At 39.9% G+C, this 9,485-nt stretch overlaps 1 protein-coding gene across 1 annotated transcript; it reads right to left on the minus strand.

The window, feature by feature from the left end:
* Positions 1-1,981: 1,981 nt before the first annotated feature.
* On the minus strand, positions 1,982-4,771 carry LOC114276599 (protein NETWORKED 1A-like). The gene has a single exon (XM_082901052.1). The coding sequence runs from the start codon at positions 3,777-3,779 to the stop codon at positions 2,607-2,609; it is 1,173 nt and encodes a 390-aa protein (XP_082757178.1). The 5' UTR covers positions 3,780-4,771; the 3' UTR covers positions 1,982-2,606.
* Between the last annotated feature and the right edge of the window lie 4,714 nt (positions 4,772-9,485).

The following is a 9,485-nucleotide window of genomic DNA, read 5'->3' on the forward strand; positions in this document are numbered from 1 at the left end:
TAGTCGCCGAATATATGGTTTTTAGCGACTAAACTTTGTTTCGTAGCCAAAAGTCACAGTTTTTTGCGACTAAAATACTTTAGTAGCGAAAAGTTACGGTTTTGGCAACAAAAAACAGGTTTAGTCGCTGATTATAGCAGTTTTGGCGACTAAAAACAATTTAGTCGCTGAAAGTGGGGGTTTTGCCGACGAAAATCCATTTTAGTCGCCCAAAGTAGTGGTTTTGGCGACGAAATTTCTGGATAGTCGCCAAAAGTGCTGTTTTTTAATTGAGAACTTGTTTTTTAGTGACAAATAAATAATTAGTAGCCCAAAATAATACAATTAGCGACTAAAAAATGGTTTTAGTCGCCAAAAGTCGCCTAATTTTTTTTTTAGCAAATAATTTATTTTTTGACAAAAATTATATTGAATTAAAAAAATTATATTTATAAATATTATTTTGTATTAATTGCGGTTAATATAGTATATAAATAATATATATTGCATATATGATCATGTGATGATATACTGGCAGAGTGGAGGGAGTGTTGTGCAAAGGGTTTGGCGTGTGCAAAGGGTTTGGCGCAAGTTCGAAACCTGTTGGGAGCAGCGGAGGCAAAAAAAAAAATTTTCTGAAAACACTTTCGGCGACTAAAGTGAATGGTCGCCAAAGGTATAAATAATAAAATAAAAAATGAACTATTGGCGACTAACAGTTTAGTCGGCAAAGGTATAATGTCCAATAAAGAAATTGACTATTGGCCACGAAATCTTTAGTCGCTGAAGACATACATATTGGCGACAAACAGTATTTTAGTCGCCAAAGGCATTCGCGACCATTTATTGGCGACAACACGGGCGACTAAACTTTTTAGTCGGGAAAAGTGCATTTTGACATTTGGCGACTAAAATAGGACCTTTGGCGACTAAAAATTTAGTCGCCAAAGGTGTTTTTTCTTGTAGTGTAAAAAAAACAGTTTATTTCATCAAAAATTCATTTGAGAAATGAGAAATAAGCCAACAAGTTAAATTATCAAAATATCCTTGGCTTTCGACAAAAATGCATTAATAATGCTTGAGGATAATATGATAAATTTATAATTTATAAGTGATGCGACATTATATAATAATAATTTTTAAAAAAATTGCTCATTTAACACTTCCCAAATAATTTTTGTGAATAAATTAAAAGTAAACAAATAAATTAAAAAATTATTTATTTTCATCTTTCCAAAACAAAGCCATATTAGACAAATAAACTTAACTATCTAGACGTTGGAGAAGTAGGTATTTATTACTTGTTCTGGCAAAGGTAGCTTTTAGCTCACCCAAGTCAAAATTATATTGCCAAAGGTTTTTTTTTAGCTTGATTTCCCAAAATCAACTTCGATGGTAAATTCATGGCTAAATTATAGTTGTGTTACATATTGTGCCACATTTGGTATAAAGTTTGACAAAACCAAATATGCCACATCAATATATTTGTTTCTGCTGATTATGGTGAAATGATTTGCTGATTTTTGTTTCACCAAGAATTTTATTTTATTTTTTTTTTCATTTTCCTACATTTTGCATTTTTTACTTTTGGTATAACTAAAACAAAAATTAATAAAAAAATATTTTTTATGATCAATCAAAAAAATACTTACGTGACAAAAAATGTTTTCCTTTTACAAAGTTTTCCAACCTAAAATCTTATTAATATCATCACACTTCTATCCATCCACCATCACTACCTCCCAACAACCTTCGTCACCATCGCTATCACTACCTCTACCTCTATTCCACTACTACCACCCCATAACTGCCACATTCCACCACTGCCTCTGTACCACTACTACGAATACAACTATCAGTATTTAAGATGCAATCAAAAGCAAGAAAAGGTCTTTGGAAAAAAATGTGAACCTTTTTTCTGTCAAAATGATTTTGCATGGAAACATACGGAGCAAGACAGTGGTAGTTATGCAAAAAAATAAAATAAAATGAAATTAGACATTGAAAGAATGAATAAAATGACATTGAGGATGTTCTAAACATGCAATCTAAGATTACTACCAAACAAGCTTTAGCTTCAGCAATGGCATGAGAGAGATGGATTCATAGGACCCTCAGCAATAGGAACCAGAGATTATCACCATGATTTCACATAAAATAATACCTATAGTTGTGCAAAGATAAAAACTCGACGGTGGATATACATGTTTAGATATACATGTTTAGACATTGCCAGCCTGCATACCATCTGTCACAATCTAGTAGGGAGAAAAGAACAAAAAAAATGGAAAAAGACACCGCCTCCTATGGAGCTTCATCCCCTCAAAAACTAGCACACAAAACCCTAATTGGTGATAGTGATTGCAGTATATCTATCTTTGGACATGGTGGACAAAGATAAATTTGTTTGTACAGCATCAAACTCTTACAATAATTTATAGTGCACCACAAATGTTGTAAAAAGAGGCTCATAAGGAGCAGATTATTTAAATTAGATTAGATCTAATTCATACAGATCCTCTGAACTAAAGATGGAACAGTTTCTACCAAGAAATTCAAGAAATGATCACTTTTAAAATAGTAAAAGGAACGTTTCAAGGACTGATTACTGATTATTCAGAGCTAATTTAATTAAACGAGCTGATACTGTTACCGTCTCCATTGGTTGGAAGTCTGAAACACCCGAAAAGACCAGCCTTTTTCCGTTGTGGGCTACTTCTCCCACTGTGAATGAAGTCTCTCAGGATAGTGGTTGTTTTGCTCCTGGAAAATTGGCTTTTCTCATTGTTTTTCTTTTCATCCAACAGTTTTAGCAAGACGTAATGGATTTTTTGAACCTCCAATTGCAACCGTCCGATCTTTTCAGACCCTTTTCGTGCCTGTTCTAAGACTCTCTTTCTTTGGGCATCCCCAGCCTCTTCCAACTCTGGTGAAGCATTTCCATCCAAATGCAATGGGCTCTGCTCGATATTTTGTGACAGTTGACCGTTAACCTCCACGAGCTGCACGATAGTTTCCTCAACTTCTTGTAGCTGTTCGTTCACTGTCTCAAAATCAATGCTCTTCGCCTTTTTTCTCTTCTTGTTCATCTCTAATTTCCTTCTCAGGTTTTCTACTGTTATCATAAGGTTCTTCAGCATCGGAGCATCTGAATCGAGTCTCTCCAAGATCTTTTTCTTGTTCTGATCCTGATGCGGCTCAGGAACACACGTGGGTACCTCTAATCTATCAACACCCAACTCCTTCTCAACTTGTAAGTCCAAAGAGTGATTTTCATTCTTGTGCTCTGCATGCTCAAACTCCTGGCACGGAGTATCATCCTCTGTTGGTTTGTTTGCTTGCTTGTGTGACTCTTTGAGTGTTCGATCAAGACCACAGCCGTCCTCTGCAGCTTCCCATAACTCAAGCATCTGATCATCAGCCCCATGATTCCTTCTCCTGCTTATTCCATACAATGAACCGTTTGAAACGTGATGAAGTGGAATATCTTTCATCAGAATCCCATTCCTCACTTCAGAAATTTCCGGTTTTGTTTTCTGCAACTTGAGTCTGTCAACGAGCTCATCTCGAAGCTCCATCTCTGCCATTTGTTTGTCTTTTTTTAGACTGACATGGTAGTTGGATTTCAACTCTTCGAACTCTTTCAAAGCAGCGTCTAGCTTGATGTTGGTGTTTAAGCTTATCTGCATCACCAGCTTTTTCTTCTCTTCTGTTACAACCTTTTCAACTGCTTTCATCCTAGTCTGTAAATTCTGCAATGCTGAAATTATGTTCAGTATCGCAGAGTTATGATTTGCCATCGGTTCTTGACATCTTTTCTCATGATAATGAACCAATTCCACATCCTGGAATATGTGCAGGAAAGAGAAGGATCAAGTTTTAGTTAAAGATTTTCTGTATTAAATAGAGCATTCAACTAGCACAGATGGACAGAACTTGGTGTAACAATTTGCAAGACGTGCACAGCTTGCTCAAGTTCTAATAAATTTTGAGTTAAAAAGAAAGTTCAAGAACAAGAAGAAATTCTCAAATCTCTCTACAATAAATATTAAATGTTAACAGGGTATTAAGAGGGAAAGTAAAATGCAGTGGTGTGATGTTAGTCTCCCATGTATTTAACAGTACAAAAGTCAACAATTAAATGGTATCAATCACCAAAATGTATTAGAAAAGGAAAAATGGTACACGAACAGAATTTTTATACAAAAAAAAAACTAAAACAGAATCATATGGCAGTGGTATTTTCAAAATCATAAGGCACAATGATGTGTGTTTTTATTTGAAATGAAGGACCATAAAAAGTCACTTTTGAAATCATGAGCAATAAGAGTTTTGAACAAAATTTTCTTTACAACATTACTTTGTGATACCAAAAGAAAAAAAATCAAAAAATTAAGAAAAATTTGTGATCGTCGAGTGAAACCCTTCGAAGGATACCAACTATTCAAAGTAAATATTGCAAATGCTATGAACACAAACGCTAGACTATAATGATAAAAAACAAAATAAAAGATCTAATTTCACATGGGTTCCAATTGCCATCTAATGCAACTTTGCTTTATTATCGACATGGTAAAGTAAGTCCAATTCCTAAAAGTAAAATTTATACATGTTATGTTAGTTGCATTCAAAAAACATCAAATGTGTGGATGACATTAAGAGAATTTCTGCCAAGTTGATTCAGGATAAAAAAAAATACTTTCTCTGGTCAAAGTTATACTAAAGAACATACCTTTTGTTCTTGATTGTCAGCAACGTTAAGCTCTGGCGGAGAGAGGACATTGTGCTCAAGTGATGCTATGTTATCTCTCAGAGAATCTATGGCAGGAGCATATGCAAATAACTGAGCCTTAAGGCCTCCAATTTCAGTCTCCATGAAGCTAACTCTTTCTTGTTGCGAATCGTGGACACACCAGGGGACACTCACAAGCAAAACACAAGAGTTTTAACGTGGTTCGGCAAACCGGCCTACGTCCACGGGAGCGATGTTGTTATATATCAACAAATGGAGGAGATTACACACTCTCAACTCACTGTCTCTCTATATAACACACTCACTCACACTCTCTGACAAACAGAAAATAGCTCTCACTAGCTCTCTCTGTTTTGTGCCTTCCTCTCAGCAATGTGTTTTGCCATTTGCCCTGTCTACAACTCACCATCACCATTCCATTTTATACACCTTGGAGTAGGTGGGAGTGCCATTGGGTAGCCTCCATGCTTGACTTCGGCAGCCTCCTTCTTTGACATGGTTGGTAGCCTACTTCCTTGTTGACCAACCAAGGTGTGTTCACAAGACAATTTCCCCTTCACATGGGGTGAATTCAACAAATCACCCCCTCAACCCATGTGAGGTGATCCACTGCACACACTGCTGCTAATCTTGTCACGCCCAAATTCAACAAAGTCTGCATCTCTTCACTGAGATGCTTGCACCCCCTTGCCTGGAGTGCCCGGCACCCCCTCACTGGGGTGCCATGCAAAGCTTTACTTTGCAACTCTTTGAGATGGCATCTCTCCCTTCCATCCAGTCTTGGAGAGATCCCAATATGTCTCTAATTCAGGAGCAAAAGAAACTTTCTTTCCTGGGACATGCTTTGCTGTCTTGGTCTCTTTGCTCTGAGCTGTCTTTAGAATTGGCCGCAATGGCTCCGTCTTGTGCACCTCCGAACTGCCTCCATGCGTTCTTGTACACTTTGGTTGCCATGTCTGCTGGGCCCTATGTCTCTTCTGTGCATGTCTTGTACGTCTTGCCCGGTAAGTGACAGTAGCTCCGTCTGTCACAACCTTCTCCACAAGCCTGTACAGATTCCCCTCCAGTCGTCCATGTAGCATCACCGTATCTCCATGGATGACTTTGAGATTTCCTTTGCTAGATGTGAAGCTATAACCTTTCATGTCTAGCATACTTAAGGAAATTAGATTCTTCTTCAGTCTTGGCACGTGTCGGACTCCATCCAACGTGAAAATTTTTCCATCTTCCATTCTCAGCCGTACTGTTCCCATGCCAACAATCTTACTCACAGTGTTGTTAGCCACTCGAACAATACCTCCATCCTTGGCTTGGTAGGTAGAAAAAAGTTTCTTATCCATGCATATATGATATGTGCTTCCGGAATCTAAGATCCAGTCAGGTTTCGTCATACTCGACGAAACTGTAAATGCATACTCATCCTTAGCATTTACTGCAGCAGCGACATTTGATGAGCTCGCCTGTTCCTTTTGTGCTTTGTCCTCCTTGAGCTTTGCACAGTCTTTTATGAGGTGATCCTCCTGATCACAGTAATAACACTTTCTCCTGAAGCCTGACCTTGATTGCGAACGTCCTCTTGATTTGGATCTACCCCGTCTATCATTGGACCTACCTCTGCCTTGCTCATTTTCTGAGGCAACCATGGCATTTCCTTCTGGGTGTTTGCTACTGCTACCTTCCTGTTTCTTCATCGACTCATGAGAAATGAGCGTAGCAATCACCTCATCCAGTCCAAGAGCATCCTTCCCATATAATAGAGTTGTCCTGAGATGCTCATATGATGCAGGTAGAGAGACCAGCAAGATCATAGCCCTATCTTCCTCCTGGGTCTTGTCTCCAATGGTGTCCAATTCCATTGTGATCCTATTGAACTCGTCTAGATGTTCTGTGAGGTTCGCACCTTCTGGCATTCTAAGTGTATATAGCTGCCTCTTTAGAGATAACCGGTTTGTCAAAGATTTTGACTTGTACCTCATCTCTAACTTTGCCCATAGCTCCGCCGGATCTACTTCACTGATGACTTCCCGGAGTGTGTTGTTCCCGAGATACAACTGAATTGTACTGTTTGCCAATTCCCTCAACTCCTCCCACTTGTCATCCTTTATGTCTTCCGGTTTGTTGGACTTTTTGAGAAGAGCTTTCACCAGACCTTCTCGTGTTAAAATGTTTTTCACCCTTTGCTGCCACAGGGTAAAGTCATTACTACCATTAAAAGGCTCAATCATGAAACTTGCGCCTTTTCCTGCCATTGTAAATTTCTTCCCTTTTTAAAGAAATTTCGATGTAAGAATCTGACCGTACGGATGGGTCCGGAATATTTCAAATAGTTGGAACGCACTATTGGGTCGCCAAAAAACGGACTCCGAATGGCCTAGATCTAGCCAAAAGAGTTTGAATGCCTCCGATTCAAAAACTAACCGTACGGATGTGTCCGGAATACTCCAAATAGTTGGAACTCACTATTGGATCGCCAAAAACGGACTCCGAATGGCCTAGATCTAGCCAAAACAGTTTCAACGGTTCAGATTTGCTGAATCTGGTGCGCCTGAGAAGCACCAGATAATTCCTCCGGATTGGCAGGTCAACGGCTCGGTCAACAGCGCAGGAGCGCGGTCAACGGCGGCTCAGCGGCGCGGCTTGGCTGGCGGCGCGGCTCCGGCACGGCTCGGCCTGGTCAGCGGCGCGGTCAACGGCTCGACAGCTCGGCTCGGCTCAGGATGACGTCAGCCTGACGTCATCTTCACGCGCGCCCCCACTCGTCTTCTTCCTTCGTCGGCGCGTGGGGCGCGTGTGTGCGAGTGGTCTTCACTCGCGATATTCAGGTGGCGCGTGGCGGCGCGTTACACCTCCGATTGGCCTGTGGTTTGAAGTTTTGGACTCCTCTCCTCCTGGCCTTCCTCCTGGTATGCTCAAAAGTGGATTTCGACCACTTCGAAATCTGGACACTTTCGGAAAAAACTCGATTTTTCTCCACCCGGGCTCTGATACCAATTGTTGCGAATCGTGGACACACCAGGGGACACTCACAAGCAAAACACAAGAGTTTTAACGTGGTTCGGCAAACCGGCCTACGTCCACGGGAGCGATGTTGTTATATATCAACAAATGGAGGAGATTACACACTCTCAACTCACTGTCTCTCTATATAACACACTCACTCACACTCTCTGACAAACAGAAAATAGCTCTCACTAGCTCTCTCTGTTTTGTGCCTTCCTCTCAGCAATGTGTTTTGCCATTTGCCCTGTCTACAACTCACCATCACCATTCCATTTTATACACCTTGGAGTAGGTGGGAGTGCCATTGGGTAGCCTCCATGCTTGACTTCGGCAGCCTCCTTCTTTGACATGGTTGGTAGCCTACTTCCTTGTTGACCAACCAAGGTGTGTTCACAAGACAATTTCCCCTTCACATGGGGTGAATTCAACATTTCTTTCATCTGTTCTATCTCAACTGTCTTAGAAGCATTTTCGTTTTCAAGAGTTTCACATACTCCAGTAAGCTCTTTAAACTTATTTTCAAACAAAACTTCACGGATGTTGGAGATTTGAAGATCGAACTGGAGTGTTGCAACCTCAGCCTCCCACATTTCAAAATCGTTGCCTATCTCTTGCAGCTTCGAACTCAAGTTCTCTTCTCTAATTCTGTGTACTTCAACATCTTCCCATAATATACCCAGTTCAGAATCTAAGTTTCCATTAACTTCACGAAGGCATTCGATTTCTTTGTTCTGGCTTGCATTTTCTTCAGATAGTTCAAAAATGTGCTTTTCTAAATTTTCCTTCATGAGTATTGATTCCTCATGTTGCTTCTTCAGTCCTTCCACAGTTCCGCACAATTCTGAATTCAGATCCTCCGTAGCTTTAAGCTTCTCCTCTGCTTCCAAAAGCTTGATTTCCTTCTGACACAAGAAATTCCTTCCCGTTGAGATTTCATGCCACAATTGATTATTGAAATCTCTGACCTCAAGCAGCTCCTCCTCCAACTTCTTCATTGAATCTTTGAGAAGTAAATTTTCCGTTTCTTTCATTTCTAACTCCCCTCCCAATACACCAACCTCCTTTTCAAGGTCACTATTGACCCCATGAAGATTGTGCATATCTTCACAGAGTAATTTTAGTTCCACAGATTTTTCAGTTCCAAAGTTCTTGAAAATCACCGACAGGTTATCAAGAGCCAATGTTTCCAAGAGAATAAAATTGTTTTCCTCTTCTGCCATGCATTTCTCTTCCTTTAGCTCTGAGAGAGTTTTCAACAAAGACCTGTTTTCTGCAAGCACTTGAGAATATTCGCCCTGTAATTTAAGGTAAGCCCTCTGCAAATCTCCTTGCTGCATACGTAGCCACTCCATTTCAGCCTTAACCGTGTTTGCATGTTGATCTCCCATTTTCACTTCTGATTTCAACTGTCAGTTTATCTCTAGAAGTCTGTGCTTCTCATTTTGCACCATCACAAGCTGCTCAGTCATGGCTTTGAACTCCTGCTCTAAGATTTTCTTCTCTGACCCAAATTCCACACCTTCTAATCTTAGTTGCCCAACCAGAGTAAGAAGAACAGAGTTCTCAACCAACAGCTGCTGCTTATCGTCCTCGTAATTCGAGAGAGAACATTTCATATCCTCAATATTCTCTTTAACATGATGCACAAATATTTGCTCATTTGCAATCTCATCGTCCAGTTCATTATCTAGACCAATTTCAAGAGCCTTGAACACTTGATGATATATACCCATCCTTAGCTTTTCAATTTCAT

The sequence above is a fragment of the Camellia sinensis genome, chromosome 13 (assembly GCF_055761805.1).
Source record: "Camellia sinensis isolate YWXY chromosome 13, ASM5576180v1, whole genome shotgun sequence".
NCBI lineage: Eukaryota > Viridiplantae > Streptophyta > Magnoliopsida > Ericales > Theaceae > Camellia > Camellia sinensis.